The sequence below is a fragment of the Brachyhypopomus gauderio genome, chromosome 4, assembly GCF_052324685.1.
Source record: "Brachyhypopomus gauderio isolate BG-103 chromosome 4, BGAUD_0.2, whole genome shotgun sequence".
Taxonomy (NCBI): Eukaryota; Metazoa; Chordata; class Actinopteri; order Gymnotiformes; family Hypopomidae; genus Brachyhypopomus; species Brachyhypopomus gauderio.
In genome coordinates, this window is record NC_135214.1 from 30,135,786 (window position 1) to 30,153,168 (window position 17,383).

At 40.9% G+C, this 17,383-nt stretch overlaps 1 protein-coding gene across 3 annotated transcripts in view; it reads left to right on the top strand.

Annotated features, from left to right (window-relative positions):
• The window catches only part of cpne5a (copine Va), a 60,418-nt gene extending 44,367 nt beyond the window's left edge, over positions 1–16,051 (top strand). For all 3 annotated transcript variants that reach the window (XM_077003735.1, XM_077003733.1, XM_077003734.1), the window contains 7 exons: positions 3,348–3,394; positions 4,117–4,298; positions 5,189–5,316; positions 7,064–7,166; positions 11,613–11,670; positions 12,096–12,169; positions 12,833–16,051. In XM_077003735.1, the coding sequence (XP_076859850.1) occupies positions 3,348–3,394; positions 4,117–4,298; positions 5,189–5,316; positions 7,064–7,166; positions 11,613–11,670; positions 12,096–12,169; positions 12,833–13,021 (781 nt within the window). In that variant the 3' untranslated portion in view covers positions 13,022–16,051. The remainder of the gene's footprint in view (positions 1–3,347; positions 3,395–4,116; positions 4,299–5,188; positions 5,317–7,063; positions 7,167–11,612; positions 11,671–12,095; positions 12,170–12,832) is intronic.
• The last annotated feature ends 1,332 nt before the right edge of the window (positions 16,052–17,383 follow it).

The window sequence follows — 17,383 nt, forward strand, 5'->3', positions numbered from 1 at the left end:
TGTCTCTGGACCCCACGCTGCTGTGCTCTGACTTTGACTCTGCTGGGCCTCTCCCCTTCTATCATCTACGGGCTACAGCTCTGCTTGCCATCTTCAGGTGCCCTTGCTTATATTTGCTGAAATTCACTGAGTGACTTTGTGACTTGCATATAAAGGGGACACATTGAGATGCGATATTTTTTGCAGTTGTTGAATTTTTCAATGAATTCGGCATGGAATTATTCATTGTGGCTTACCATAAAATTGAACTGCACTGACTGCATTAACACAAACATGCAGGCATGCACGCATGTGCACACGCGCAGACACACACACACACACACACACACACACACACACACACCTTCCTCATCAACATTAGTGAGTCTTGGTGACAAACACCTGGCTACACATTGCTGTCTTTGATAACGCTGCCCTCAGCTGTTTTAGAGCTCTTATCTCAGTGTGAGATGTGCTTCTCTATTGATCAGTGGCTGCCCTGACCTACAACCCTTGCCTGTTGGTTCCTGTGTTCTACTTCTGCAAGTTCCACCATCACTGTATCAGTCAGGCTGTGTTGGGTTGCAGTGGGAGCATGTAAAAGAGGTTTAGGCTGAAGACCAACCAGGAATGCAGAGAGATAGAGGGAGTGATCTGACTGTGAAGGATACAGCTGACCTTTCACTCTGAAACAATCCATGACAGCCTGGTGTCACACATGCGTAGAATTCAAACTTACTCCAGGCCCCTTCAGAGCCATTCCCTGCATAAACAAGCGACCACCTTTGTTCACTAGTCCCAGACATTAGCCAATGAGCTCTGGTGTGGGCTCCGGGAATGCTGTTTGCATTATTTCCACAGTAGGTTTCAACCACTTCAGAGCTTTCCTTTCAGAGCGGCGTAAAAACCACCGCAGACTAAATGCTTTCACGATATCCACATTCCTCAATGTCCAGGACTCTCATTCCTCCCGTTTGTGAGATGGAATGAGAAAATGAAAAGCTTTCATTAATCTTCCAATTCAAGGAGGTGATTACAAAACAGGACATTAAGTCTCCAAAGCCAGCAGTTCCGTACTCATAAAGGTTAATGTAAAATTTAGAGCTATTGCTCAGAAGGCTTATTGAATGTTTCATTGCATTTTTGAAAAGAAATGGCATACAGGAATAGGATTTCCTGTATGGCAAATTTTTACACTGACCTGAGTTTCAGTACATTTATTTTGGGCCAAGAGGGTACTTTGAGTTTTGCATACTGTCTAGCCATATGTAGCTAAATCCCACTGAGTTATGAGTCTAATGTTCAGATGAATCAATTGTGTGCGTGTGTGTGTGTGTGTGTGTGAGTGAATGAGTGAGTATGTTTTTATGTATGCGAGTATGTGTCAGAGAGCGGGGGAGAGATCACACTTCAGTTCCACCTTTCATCATATAGAAAGATTGATGACTAATAGTCAGTTGAGGACATTTTTTATCCATTATTCATGTCACTTTATCTTTTTCCCTCCGAACCCACTAGAGGCACTCTGTGTTGTATCTGTAGCATCATAGTCATACAGCTTTTGAGTTAGCTGTATTCTAAAGATCTATAAAACCATATACTATCATGTGTCTGTGTTCACTAAAGAACATAAATAACTTTTTACATGATTGTGTCTCCTTAACATTATACTATGAATATGACTTAATACTAATTGATTTGATGAGGAATTGTTATCATTTCTAAAGCTTTTACGCCTCCTATTTATTTTTGTAATATAGTATATGGACATATGAGTCTTACTGGTTTTTAAATACATTTTGTGTATGAGAAATCTGACTTACAGCTTTTCCAGACCATGCCATTTATAAATGTGAGCATGAAAATGTTTTTCTATCGTACCTCTCTAGCACGTGGTAAGCTGTGGCATCTTCCATTCTGGCCCAGAGCTGTTGATGGGGATGTTAGCTGGACATGCTCAATATAACACAGATTAATGTGCAGGGCTGGACCTTTTCCTCTGAGAAAACAGAAGTAATGGGAAAACCTCGAAATGGTCTGAGCACTACGAATGAAGATTAGTGAGCAGAAGGGGATCTTGCTAATCACCACTGTGTTTCTAATATTACTTTCTGGTTGCTTTACACTTAGGAGGAGCGAAATATATGTACTTTCACCTCCCATCCAAGGTCTTCTTCATGGACAATGTCTGTGGTTATTATGAATATATTATAGCTATTGTAAGTGCTCTCGCAGTCCAGCTAAAGAATATGTAGGAGGTGTTCTGTATGTAGGGTCCCAAATCAGTCCTAATATTTTGATTCCCAGGCATTGTATGTGAGTGTAAGTAAATGAACCAGAATGGGGAAAAGTGAATATTGAACCAGAATGAAATGGTAAAGAAATTCTGACTGACTGGGGATTTGCTGTGGCCTCATTGTTCTTTTATAATCCAGCACAGGACTCTTTCACTCACAGCATCACCCATGCGCTCCGCGCTCACATATGCAGCAGTGAATCGCCTTAAATAATTCACGAAACATTCATGACACGGTAACAAGTCTGGAACCAAATACTCCCAACACTTTTATGGCCAAGAATGAAAAATAAATTCTTCTTGAATGAACATTTTCCCAAGCCTGACCATTTTGTTGTAAAATGCCTCACAATAGCTGTTAACCACTGTGATTTTCAAACGCGTGCCCTGAATCTTCGGCTCTAATCCCCGCTGACACAAACGGACACATTTACACCGCTGCCTCTGGACAGCTGTCAGTGCTGTGCATTCCCCGTGAACTCTGACATCCTCATAAATTTATAATGGTTGCTTATGGGAGTAGGCGGGTGGCTGGCTGAGGCAGGTGAACACAGCCGCTCTGTCAGACAGCCGGCCGCAATCAGCAGCCGGCCTGTAGCTCCTGCTGACCTGGGACCAGCACTCTGCCAGCAGGAAGCGGAGAGGGCACTTTTGTAGATGCCGCTACAAATTGCCCTGCGCGGGCAGATTCTGAGTCAGTGGTGCAGTATCTTTTATAATGGCTTTTATTGAGGGGTTTGGGTTGGTCACATTGACCTAGAGGAGCTATTCTCACCATCGTGATGTGAAGGCGAGCAGAGGTGGTGGGGTTGCGTAGCAGCAGCACAATGCTGGGGGCCACAGGGAGCCATGATTTCACTCGCCCGTCCAACAGATCTGTACTGAAGCAGTGGTGAGTTCGCTTTTAGATGAATTGGAGTGTATGAGATAAATAGAATTGCTCTTCATCATCAGTGCCGCTTGCCTTGCCAGCAATGTTTTTTTTTTTTTTTTTTTGGAATCTGGGTTTTAGCTTCTCTTTGTTTCTCTTCACCCCTCCCCACCCTCACCCCCCACCCCAACCCCTTTCTAGCACTCAGATCCATTTCACCGTGGCCATTGATTTCACAGCCTCGAATGGTGAGAATTTCTTTCATTGTTTTCAAGCTTTCTTACTATTTGCTTATGCACAAATTATTAGATTTAGCAAATGATACAATGTGTGAAACCCGTGGACATGGCAACATAAAGCTTTATGACCTTAAGCTTTCCACACAAACAGCCACCAATTGACCAATTTTTTCCATAGTTTTATAAATGTTGCCATTAAAAATGGTTTGTTAGCCCTGCTGAACTCTTTAATGATGAGCAATGGCTCAGAAATGTTAGCTGGGTTTTGAAAGTGCTTTTAGCATAAAATATGAATCAGACAAGGTGTCCAGAGGACACTGAACCCACTTCACATTTACAGTATGTGGTTAAATAAATAAATGTCCTAAGTGGTGTCTAAAATGCTAAATGGGAAAAAAACAATTTCCTTCATAAATAGCAATTTTTGAAAGATCAAAAGGAAAAGCATTAACAACAGAATTTGATATTTCAAAGAGAAATAAATAATTCTTTCAACTGCTTATTGAAATAAACCTTTACTTCATAATTTTGGTGTCTCAGAATGATGACATTATATCTCAGTGGAGTCTCATAAACAGTTTTCTTCTGAAACTAGGTATTATGTGGAAAGATACATTCTTGTTTGTTATTTACAGACAGTACAGGGGTGTAAAAAGGTTTGGTTATGTTTTCCATCCATTCCCTGCACGTTTTATCATCTGTAAAACGTGTCCTTCCTTCTGCCTTTGAAGGGAACCCGTCTCAGTCCACATCTCTGCACTATATGAACCCGTACCAGATGAACGCCTATGCCATGGCTCTGAAGGCCGTGGGGGAGATCATCCAGGACTACGACAGTGATAAGATGTTCCCAGCACTGGGGTTCGGTGCCAAGCTGCCCCCTGATGGAAGGGTGTCCCATGAGTTCCCATTGGTAACTGCTGTTGTTAAATACTGTTGTGCTTTTTTTTCTATATAGCCATACATGTTTACATGATCTTTCTGTGTGGATGGTTTGATAACAAATCCTAAACTGTCTAAATTGCTGGTGGTTGGAAAAGAGATCTTGTTTTCCACACTGGCACACTGGAATTGTAGAGTTCAGTAAATGTTGACTTGTTTTATACATCTTGCATTGCATTTTTTTTATTATTGAAATTATTGTTGGGTGCCAGTACCTGAATTCTTGTGCAAAATGCAATTTCTTCTTAGCGTTCGTGTGTGCATATTTGTATGGAAGGGTGCGTGAGTGTCGTAATGTTGATAAATAGGTTTATGTTTGGTTGCATTATTTTTGATGTGTAAATAAGGCTCTCTGAAGTTCCATTACCTTGTTCATTATTCTCACTTCAGTATTCATGATGTGTGAACTAAAACCCCAGCTCATCAAAACTTGAATACTCTCAATTAGTCTCCTCTCCCTCTCTTGCCTCCCCAGTCCCCAATTTTTGCTCTCCTTCCCTTAGTTAATATTATGGGGCATCAGCATAAATCCACTAATGAGGTCTGCAATGTGTCAGCTCGTTTACATATTATAAAACTGATGGAGGTCTTCACTCTTTTAAAAGTGCTTATTTGGTAAACCATGCAGCGTGCAAAATGTTGAAAGCGTAGGTCCCCTGAAGCAGACGTTTTTCTATGTGTTTATATTTGCATTCACTTATAGGTTATTGCTCTGATTTTGATTTATGCCCCATGGCAGGCGTATGGCTTATTACTGATATACTGTATGACTCTTGATTGTCAGTCCTTTGTCCCCCAAATTCAGAATTCTTAACCTAACACACATCATCATATTGTTTGCTCTTTTGCTGCTGTTTGAAGAATGGAAATGTGGATAACCCATACTGCAACGGCATGGAGGGTATTCTAGAAGCATACCACCAGAGCCTTAAGACAGTGCAGCTCTACGGGCCGACCAACTTCGCCCCAGTCGTCAATCACGTGGCCAGGTGAGTCAAGAGATGGAAGGCTGGAGCGCCAAGCCCCGTACAATATGCTGCTCATGTTCTCCCTGCAGGTGAGCCTGCAGGTGTCCACCATGGCACCAGGAGACATCTGCTCATCACAGGAGAAGAAAGGCATTCACGTTAATGTTTACAATTCTAAACTAAACTTAGACAAAAAGACAAAATCGTTCAGACTTGCTTCATAAAGTGCTAACTTAAGTTACCTGTTGCGAAAAACAAAGAGTTTACGATGTTGTGTGCTGCGTGTTGATGGAGATTATAATGAAAGTAACTGGTGTTGCAGAGAGCACCTGAACCTTCTGCTCTCGTTTTTAATTAAACGTGTCATCTTGATGTGCCAGACCTTGACGAGACACGAGAGATTCGACCCTGAAGGCCCCAGCTGAGCCCGCCGTCCATTTTTCAAAGGTCTTTATTTTAGACTAATGAGAGGAGATGCCACTTTCCCCATGAGTCGCACTCCATTTGCTTTGGCTTAAGGCTCTTGAAATGAACGACAGCAGGAGTGTCAGTGCTGCTTGATCTAACATTAATCAGATGAGCTTGGATCCGCAGCCACGGCCTGCACGTGAGAAGGCGTCAGTCTGAGATCTGATCTTTGATCTGCAGCCTGGTCTTACTTCTACAGTCTGATCTCACGTTACGTTCGCCGATGTGCACTAGCTGATTAGATTCAAAGAGTGATTTGGAGGATTACGATGGTGGCGAAAGTCAGAGATCTGAGATAAAAAATGCATTTGCTTGTGTGTGGGTGTGACAGGATTATTTGGTGGTTGGCATTCTGCGGTTTATTTTTGTAGTTCATGTTCAGCATCTGTCTTGGGAAACAGAACATAAAAGCACAAGTTTGAGTATTTTTTTAATATTGGCTATTTGAATATATTTTGAGTAAGACAAAACAACTCAACCTTACTTCCATTCTATCCACAAATAGGAACACAGTGGAATGATGTAGTATGCCACAAACATCACGATACATCACCAGGCAATATAATGAGAAATTAGGCCATATCATGTATGACTAGCACAGTAGAATAAATGGACAGTTACGTGTGATTGTAAAGCATGAAAAGTTGCAGCATTTATCCATGCTAAAGCATGAAGAATCCATCCATTATATTTACCGCTTAATCCCACTAGCCAGGGTCACGGGGGGCCGGAGCCAATCCCAGCATCATCAGGTGAAGTCAGGGTACAACATGGACAGGTCACCAGTCTGCCACATGGCCAACACACACGCACACCTACTTACAATTTAGAGTGACCAATCAACCTAACACACATGTCTTTGAGCCATGGGAAGAAACCGGAGTCCCCAGAGAAAATCCATGCAGGCACAGGGAGAACATGCAAACTCCACCCAGAACGGCCCGGGCCGAGAACCGAACCCAGACCGCTTTGCAGTGAGGCAACAGCGCTAACCACCACAGGAGGCTGATGGCTTGGCGGAGGACGTAGTTATAGAGTATATCCAAACGGACCTGTCCACACTGCTACCTCCAGATGAGGGGGAGATGAGTCTATGAGAGGGTTGGGAGGAGGTGACCACCATACTGGAGGCTTTGTTAGTGCTGCTGGAGTGGAAGGGAGAGAGATGTCAGTGTTCTCATGCGCTTCTTCAAGTGTGGTGGTTTGGTAATTTGTGCATACTGATGCTCGGTTACTTTTTTTTTTTGCTTTGTGTGTGTGTGTGTGTGTGTGTGTGTGTGTGTGTGTGTGTGTGTATTAGATATGCAGCAGCGGTGCAGGATGGCTCTCAGTACTTTGTACTCCTCATCATCACTGATGGAGTCATATCAGATATGGCACAGACTAAAGAGGCCATAGTTAATGTGAGTGCTTTGCTACCTGTATATATTCATAAATGTCTCTCTCTCTCTCTCTGTCCTGCACACACAAACTCATATGCACGCGCACACATACACAAACAAACTTTTTTTTTATCAAGTCAACTCGGTCCTTGCCTCTGCTTCTGTCTCTCTGTGTCTCCAAGTATGTGTCAGTTTCTCTCGGTCTGTTGCATCATGTTGTAACAATATACCTTCAGGCCAAAACTTCTTTAAGAGGAGTAAAGTCTCACTCAGAAGCTGCATCTCCAGAAGCATTTCTGCCAGACATCTGGAGCAGGACAGACGTCGCTCTGTCATCCGTTACCCAGCAGACTGGATTTAAAGGGAATTTGCGACTGTTAGTCAAACTTTTAGAACAGCCACACCTTCCTTTTAAGATCTTGTCTGCTGCTCTGTCTCTTCACATCTATCTACTTCACTGCCTACTTCATGTCTTCCATCACCATACTCTGAGTACCGCCTGAAATTACAGCATTGTTATGTACTTTATATACCTGTATGTCAGTCAGCTTTGTGTGTGCGTGTTTGGGTGTGGGTGGTTGTGTGTGTGTGTGTGGGTGGGTGTGTGGGAGGACAAAGATCAAACCCTGAATGTGTCCAGTTCAGCTCTAAGTAAAATTACTCTCACATCCTCCAGCTGTTATCATGTCAACTGGATTAAGTGAACACTTTGCTGCAGGATCTCTCTCTCTCTCTCTCTCTCTCTCTCTCCCTCTCTCTCCCACTCACCAGCTGCAGGGTAAATTATGCAGCAGGATTTTGCAACCTGACAGGCTGAGGTGGCACAGTCGGTGACTGCCCCCTAATTCGTTTGTTCCAGTACAGACACCGAAACACACACAGACTCTCTGTCTCTATTCACCTCTCTCTGTCACCTCTCTCTCTCTCTCTCTCTCTCTCTCTCTCTCTCTCTCTCTCTCTCTCACGCACTCTCTCTTTTTTCTCTTTCTTTTCTCCTTTCTTTTTCTCTCTCACCTCACATTCCAAAGACATAGCTCTTCCACTGACTTATTTATCAACCAAAGTTTCAAAACCACAGTAGTTCTGCATACAGTTTACAAGGGTAAAGCCATTAATCCTGGTTGGGCTACGTGGGAGTGCTAGTGCTGCAGGTGATTATTGATAGCAGAACAGTGAAAATGCTGATCAGGTCATTCTCTCAAACACCAAGCAGAATTGTGGCTGATACCTTATATAGGCTAAGTCAAATATGATTTAATAAGCCAAGATGTTTAAAGTCATCTGATGTGTAAAGACATAAAATGCACTTCTGAATGAGTGGACCTATGCATACATAGTGATTCAATAATGAATGAAAAAAAAATTAAATGAAGTTTAACTCTAACAGTAGTTACAATGCAAAGGCTCATGATGGTTTGTGTGCGTGTGTGTGCGTGTGTGTGTGATTTTCTCAACTGTGTGTTTCTTCCCTCTGTGATGAGTTATGTCCCTTGAGAGTTTTTTCCAAGAGCACTGACCTACTTCCACCCTCATATTTGTCCTTTTCTTTTTATTTTTGACACGTTTTTGGCAAAAAAAAAAATGTATTCAGCCTATATCTCCTTAACTACAGCACTTGAGCAGATGTCTTGAGCTTCCTTAGGGTTTCTCGTTTACTTTGAATGTATATTGCTTCTTTGTTATCACTTTAACTGTAATGTATCCCTGTGATTCATCTGGTTCTCTCTGCACATTCAATCTAAAACTAATTAGAAGTGGACTTTGAAATGTCCTAATTTATGTTTAAAGTTGTTTGGAAAGCTCAAAGTCCCCAGACATTTGTGGTTGTGGTTGGAGTTATCATTAAAGGTGAGTGGGGTGGCTGAATAATCTAACTGGTTTCTGGGTAGGGGAATGAAAAAGAGCGGTGTGTGTGTGTGTGTGTGTGTGTGTGTGTGTGTGTGTGTGTGTGTGTGTGTGTGTGTGTGTGTGTTTGTGCGTGTGCGCGTGTGTGTGTGCTTGTGTGTGTGTGCATGTATGTGTGTGTGTGTGTGTGTGTGTGTGTGTGTGTGTGTGTGTGTGTGTGTGTGTGTGTGTGAAGGTATATCTTCCATATATTTCATCTGTATTGTTGCTTAGATGTGTGCATCTGCTGGAGCTTTTCCAATTTAAATGGATTTCATTATTGCCTCACAAATGTATCTGCCTGCCACTGAACGTGCTTGGCCACCATTACCCTGCAGATAATCCTGCCTTCTCTGTTTGGTCGAAGATTCTCCGCAAGAGACTCAGAGCTCAAATTTAAGACCATCTGTAATCTTAATTATGTATTGTGGGAAAAAATGTAATGTTGAGTATACTCCGGTTTTTATTTTTATTTATATAGAACAATATTTCATACAATTTATTTTGTGTTCATCCATGTTTATTTGTACTGTACATGTCTTCTTTAGGGAAAACAAACACTCTGAATTCCTGATTCACTCCAGAGATTTCTCATTTTCACTAGCCAGCCAAGGATTCACATACAGAATTTTTGGTAACACTTTACAATATGGTTCCTTAATTAATGTTTAAATACTTATTAACTAAGCAATAGGTAATGGAGAATTATCGTCATAGTTTTACCTTAATTACTCTTCACTATAATAAACTACTATGTTAGGTCACATGTAAGTAATTAATAAGTAGTCTTCATCAATTTTCGTAACTACTTACTTTCGGTTCCTTAATTAATGTATTAGCTAAGCAACAAGTAATAGAGAATTATCATCATAGTTTTCATTAATTACTCTTCACTTCACTGTTAGTTCACATATAAGTAATTAATATGTTGTCTTTATCTATTTTTGTAACTACTCACTTAATCAGTCCTTCATTAATGCTTATGTACTTGTCACTCCAGCGTGTCTTTGTGTGCATGTGCGCTGGTTTGGGTATTATTGTTGAGATATGTAAGTGTGTGTCCAGTCCATGTCCTTCATCAGCTGTTGTTCAACCTTTGTCATGAGTGTTGTGTTGTTCGTTTTCATCACTGCTTTAAACGCTGCTCCCATCTCGGTATCCTGCCTGCTCGCAACGTCACAGTAAGTAACTTCAGAATAAGTAATCACATATTTACTTAACAGGGGTGAGTATCCCGAAACGTTCTTAGCGCTAAGTAACCTCGTATGAAACGTACGAGGTTATGAAGTACTTAGCGCTAAGAACGTTTCGGGAAACCCACCCCAGTACGGTTTGCTTAACACTAAGTACTCCTCATTGTAATGACCTGTAATTACAATGAGGAAGTGTTATAGTGTGCAGTGTATAATAGTAAAGTGTAGCCTGTATGTAAGGATGCGTTTAAAGCAGTGACGAAAACTAACAACACAACACTCATGACAATGTCAACAATAATACATAACGTGTGCAACGAGACTAGAGATAGGTGAGAGAACTTACAAAGGCGATTGTCTAGACATCGCTACACATTCACACAGGGGCGTACCCAAACCAGTGCACATGCACACAAAAACACACTGGAGCACGGATGTAATTTTGGGGGGGGGGACGGGGGGGACATGTCCCCCCCACTTTTTCAAAAGCTGGTGTTGGTCCCCCCCAGTTTTTACGGTTAAAACCAAATATTTAAATAACGACGAATCCATGTCCCCCCCACTTTTTAAATCAAAATTACGTCCATGCGCTGGAGTGACAAGTACATAAGCATTAATGAAGGACTGATTAAGTGAGTAGTTACAAAAATAGATGAAGACAACTTATTAATTACTTATATGTGAACTAACAGTGAAGTGAAAAGTAATTAATGAAAAATATGATGATAATTCTCTATTACTTGTTGCTTAGCTAATACATTAATTAAGGAACCGAAAGTAAGTAGTTACGAAAATTGATGAAGACTACTTATTAATTACTTACATGTGACCTAACATAGTAGTTTATTATAGTGAAGAGTAATTAAGGTAAAACTATGACGATAATTCTCCATTATCTATTGCTTAGTTAATAAGTACTTAAACATTAATTAAGGAACCGTATTGTAAAGTGTTACCGAATTTTTTTTGTATTTGAATAATAAGTCTACTCTGGCTGTTAAGCGTCACACTGGGCACAGGTACAGCACACCAATAGACATGAACCTTGTACATCTGGCTGTTTTAGTGGCACAGCAACCAACCCTCTATTTTCTGTTAGCTGAGTACATTGTAAAGAGTAATCCCCGGGGTGGGTGGTGAGGGTTGAGGGATTGAATGTTGTTGTTTTCTTTTGTACATCAATCTGTATTTGTAATGGATGTTCATTAGTATTTCAAATGGCATAATTGTTTCATGTACCTTTTGTACTGTAATGCCTCAAATGGTTATTTCTAATATTATTACTAAATCTACTATGCCTGCTAGTATATACTCTGCATGTTGAATTACGTGAGCAGAGTGAGTCCAGAGACGGAATATTGTTCTGTTTTGCATTCCTTGTGGTTTCCAGGCTGCTAAACTACCCATGTCCATCATCATTGTTGGAGTAGGACAAGCTGAATTTGATGGTAAGACTGGAAATCTCCACGTTTCTATTCCTCCAAGCCGTTCGTGTCACTCGATCTGTACAGAGTCTGAGCACCACATCTAAAATTACTGTACACATATGTAGTAACAATCTTTGCTTTTGATTCTTAAAGCTGTGTCTTAAATATGCATCACGGCCAAATAAAGTGGACTTTTTGGTTGGGGATCAAGTAATTGGAGAGGTTTTGGGACTTTTGGCTAATAAGCAGATGTCAACCTGCTGGATTTGTTCAGGGTTCACAGCTGTTGAACATAATGAGCACGTAGCCCCATCTGCCTCCAGAACTTTCCTCCAGAACGTTCATTACCTTCCAGCAGAGACCATAATATGCATGTCATGAATGCGACTGACGGAGTAATAAGTTTTATTGGCCAAAGGGCTGATGACATTAACTTTTCTCTCCAGCCATGGTTGAGTTGGATGGTGATGACATCAGGATATCATCAAGAGGGAAACTGGCAGAAAGAGACATTGTGCAGGTAATTTGCTGATGTAGTTTCAGATATAGTTTTCACTTAACCTTATTTGCTGCGTGGGTCAACTGTCAGTCAGCAGTCTGAGGAAATCCGCAATTTCTAGTGTGCAACCTGAAATGACATTGGTCTTCACATCTGTCTTCATAAGTTCACTAAATGTCCTCAACGATGTTACTCTCACAAAATCAACAGTCAATGCAGTTTGCAATAATGTCTTCATGAAACAGGCACATTAAGGGAATGTATACATGGGTTTCTTGGGGTTGGTTGTGCATAGAGAAATGCTTCAAGGAATAGACCATTCCAGCCTACCTTTAAATGACCCTAAAATAAAGACAGTATTCAATTAAAAGGAAGTAGATGAATATGTAAGGACATTTTCCAGAGTTTCATTTTGGTTGTTCTCCAGCTTTTGAAGTAGACTGTAATATTATACATTACACGTACTAAAGACTTTGCTGTATGTGAAAAATGAATGCAGAAAAAAAATCAATGTTCCTCACCAAACAAAATGATGCTCAGCATTTACTCCCACTGTTTATCTTTACCCAAATGAGCGTTGTCCTTGCTTTTTTGTGTGCAAAAAACTCTACAGTGATTTAATGAATAGTGTTTTGGTTTATGTAGGCTATACAGACAGCTTTTAACTCTTCGTTGTATCAATAGTTCGTGCCATTCAGGGACTACATGGACCGGACAGGGAACCACGTGCTCAGCATGGCTCGGCTGGCCAAGGACGTCTTGGCCGAGATCCCAGATCAGTTGATCTTGTACATGAAGTCCCGAGGCATCAAACCCAACCAGACTCCACCAGACTGTAGTCCCAGCAATCTCAGCCCGTCTACTGCCATATGAATTTATACAGGCCCAGTTCAGAGACAACAGGCCATGGCCACAAGCGCTCTCTCTCTGGACATCTGGATCTCGATGGCCATCGATTACAGCAGACACCATATGTGTTTACCTGCCCTAGAGCAAAGGGGACAGGGCAGTGGCTTAAGGCTGTGAATCTCCTATTGGAGTATGATAGACTTTATTCAGTCACCTGGTTTGATCCAGTGGTGGGGATTTTAGCAAGCAATGAAGTAAATCGTGTGTTTTGGAGCACACGTGTTATCAGTCTCAAAAACCTGCATTAATACGAGTCTGCTATGGATAAGGATGTTCTTATGATGTGGAATTATTGGATAATGATGTTCTTATGGTGTGGCATTATTTCAATTTGGACCTTGTCCACTACTTTTATTGCAGACTTTGAGACTTACAGACATGTTTACTTATACCCAGAATAAGAGACCTCCAGTTTACAAGGGTCTTTTACGTTCTTTTGTTTGTTTGTGATGTACCAGAGTAACTTTGAGATGCATTTGAAATTTGACATTTTTAGGACAGATAATGATGCAGGGATGGTAAAACATGCTAAGGACGTTAAAGACGTTAATAGGAAACCTGCTGCTGGGATCAGTAAATGGTCAAATTGTAAATGTTCTACCCTGCAAAGGTATTTGATACACCATATTTGATACAGTAGAATGTTAATTTGTGTTAAATTTGTAGGTACACTTGAAAGGTGGTGTTTCTGGGACTTGGGGAATGTCTATATAGTGAATTGGGAGTAATATTTTTCACAGTGGTATTCAATCTTTAGTTTTTTAGCTTTGTGACATGAAACACTTTTTTATTGTAAAGCATGAAAAACAAACACCCCATTGTACAGTATACCTACTGTATTGCATATGCATAGTGCAGACCTTAGTTACGCTTTATGAAGAATTACATTCATTGAGGATGCAACAATTATTATTATTGCTATGAAAGATAAGTTACAGAAATCTATGGACCCAAGTACAAGAAAAGCACAAATATTTTCCTAATGAAAAAAATACATTGTAAACCAGCTCTAATATTCATAAACCAGCAGGAACCGATGTCATGAAACACAGCAAAAGCCAAACAAGTTTTGTCAGCTATAGTTCAAACTAACCATGTACTTACAAATGAACCATTTTTAATAACGCCATATTCTTTAACCTCTTCAACTCCATCACTTGGATATTAATCTTAGTCAGTAACTATTGCAAATGTAATAGCTCGAATGATATGAAAGCTTTGTTATTACAAGAGTGGTTTTGGACATTTGAGCAGATGCATATGAGCAGATGAACAAACAGAATGGTAGTGATTCGGAACATTTCACAATTATTTTCAGATGAAAGACAGAGGGAATGTGTGGCATTTTAAACAATAAAGGAGACGCATTAAACAGACCAGCACATCTCCTCAACAACCTTCATTGCTTCCACATGCTCATTCTGTCCTGCGTGTCCAAATGTTCTGATTTTGACCCAGATTAAAAGTTTTGAGTGCTTTCTCAAAAAAAAATCTGCACTTTTCTATTATTCAAGTTCTGCATCTGCACTTTTGCATTATTCAAAGTCCTCAGTGATTATGCAGAGATGGCCAGCTGAGCGAGAGCACATGGTCTTGCGAGGGCTTGCAGGACAAAAAAAAGGGTCGCAGGACATAATTAATAAGTGTGCAAAGCAAGATGTTATTTTCAAACCTAGATTCAGATTGGTAGATTGAGGAGTGTATAGAAGTTACACCTATAGTTGATTAGGTGCATTGTATTTTCCAGTTATATATGATGACATATTTATATGTGGTTCAATATGACCTTTCACTTCATGTCATGTCAGTGGTCTGATTGGCCTGAGCAATCTGTGCATTTTACACATTGGCTGAAATATTATCCCTTGTAATTTTTATGGATGATATCTGCTATGAACTGACTACAGTAATTGATGTATTATGATTGCTAAATAAGGACATGCATGTTAAATAAACTTATGATGTTACTGTTTGAAATTAACTCAGTTATGTAAACCTCAGAAAGTGTATATGTCCAAAATGACAGGTTTACTCCGTAAGGTACAGTTCCATAATCAATAACAAAGCACAAACAACAGTTCAGTCTCAATCAGTATGTTTTTTGAGTTGTCTGAATGGTTGTTACTAAGCAAGCACAATTTATAGTATTTGCCAGAGAAATGTATGAAATTGTCTTATTTTCAGTCCTCCATTTAAACATATGTACATTTGTTTATTTTGATGAGCTACTAGTTTTGCGTACTCGTCCTGTAGCTACCTTCTGTTGGTACGTCTGATGGTGTATTAACTGTATTGTAATGTTAGATTTAATGGACTTTCATATTTGATTTTGAGGAGTTACTTTCCTGTATAATTTGACATGCTGAATTGTACTGCTTTAGGTAGCCCGTGAAGTTCCATAAATGAGTCACTATAAGTCATAGCCAAGAAATCGTTGATGGATTCCATCCATGACAATGATGGCAAGGATCGTTTCTCTCTCCCTGCACACCCCCCCCCCCCCCTCCCCCGCCTTATCACGAGGAAATGAGTCATAGCCTTGTGGCATAAAGAGCACAGCTTCGACTAGGGAGAGGGGGGGGAGCAACATCCACTGAAGCATGTGGTGACAGGTTTGTCCCTGGACCTCTTCTTGTCCCCTGACGATGTGCCACCCATGCAGTGCCAACGCTCGCTCTATGAGGCACGCACACTGGTGCCAAAGCAGCTGACGGGTGAGGCGTCCTCGTGCCTTCCCCTCGCCGCAGGTCCCAGATCAGTTTATCGGCTGGAGCAAAGCCAGCGTAAGCCCCGCCATCCCACGCAACTCCTCCATCAGGCTCGGTCCTCCCCGTTCTCCGTTCTTTCCTCCTCCTCGCCTCTCCTGATCTCGGCCAACATGCGTGGCGGGCGGTCTCCCGAGCCGAGCAACGCCGTCATCGTTATCCATGGTTTTGTGAAATTTGTAATGGATTACCTTGGTATGAAAAACCAATAAAAACAATGGCAGTTTTACTAATAATACGAGTGTGGCTTTTGTTCACGAGTAATGCATCAGCAATTGATGTGAACTGTAAAGACTGAGGAAGCTCTAACGTGAGAGAGGAGGGATTCCTTGTGAAAAAAAAGCGTGTAGCTTTACTTAGTCACAGGAGGCAGGTGTGCATTTACATACTTCTATTTACCCCATTTCTGCTGGAAAAGGTGCAATCACCTGTGGCTTACAAGGCTCTGATGAATGTGTCACATTCACTCTTAGTGAAGCATCATTTAGTCCACTTCCTTGGGTAATATGTATCCTACATTGTACATTGCCATTTCTCGCACGAAAGTAGAGTCTTTGTCTTCTTGTTTGTTTCCTTGCTTGTCTTTGAGATGTAGGACATGGACAAGAGAGAATTTAATGGTGCCTGATTAGCATCTGGATTGATGTTTCTGTCTACACAAAGTGTGTGGTTCCTCATGCAAAGTGTGACTTCCGTGCTTATTGGATTTAATGCAAATGGAAAATAATTGTACAGCTAAATATAGTTTCAGATGAAATATGAAAGGTCCCTTTGTTAAAGCATGTATATTTCCATCACAGAATTTTGGTCATTGGTAAGAAGTACTGTTACCCAGAATCCACTTCTGTGTCCATCCCATGTTGTTTAAAGTGTGCTTTCAGCATTTAATGTGATTCAACCCTGACATATCAGGCCCTTTACCTGAAGAAAACAGAGAGAACCATTGAAATGGTAGATAATTGACTGAAGCAAATTCTTCCCCCCCCCCTCTCTCTCTCTCTCTCTCCTATGTGATGGTCATGCACTTACATAGTGAACAGAGCTCTGATGACAGCCTATTGTCAAACCTTCCAGAGTAGAGACAGGTCTGAATGAATAAAAAGCCGCCTTTACATTGAGTGAATTGCATTTTGATGTCCTAAAACTCTCCCCAGATGTTCTATAATGAGAAGGACTCTTCAAAATCACACTTAATTGCTCACAGCATGAGGCAGATACTGACATATTGTACACCCAGTCTTTTGATTGGCAGTCCTAAAAGGCCAAAGCCTAGCATTTCCAGCTATTCATCCTTAATTACTTCAACGTATTTCCAGTAAGAAAGCTTCAAATGTATAACCGTTCAACATCGTCAGCTATGCCCTACTATGCAAGAAAAAAAACAGGCCAAGCACAATTTGCTTAAATGAAGAATGATTAAGACATTTTATTTATCATTTGTCTTTGTGGAAATGAGCCGAGATATTCAGTGAGATGTTCTGAGGAGACGTTTTAAATCACGCAGGTTGTGTGTATAACTGAACAAGCTCCCTTTTAGTCTGTAATAGATGGCTAAGCAATT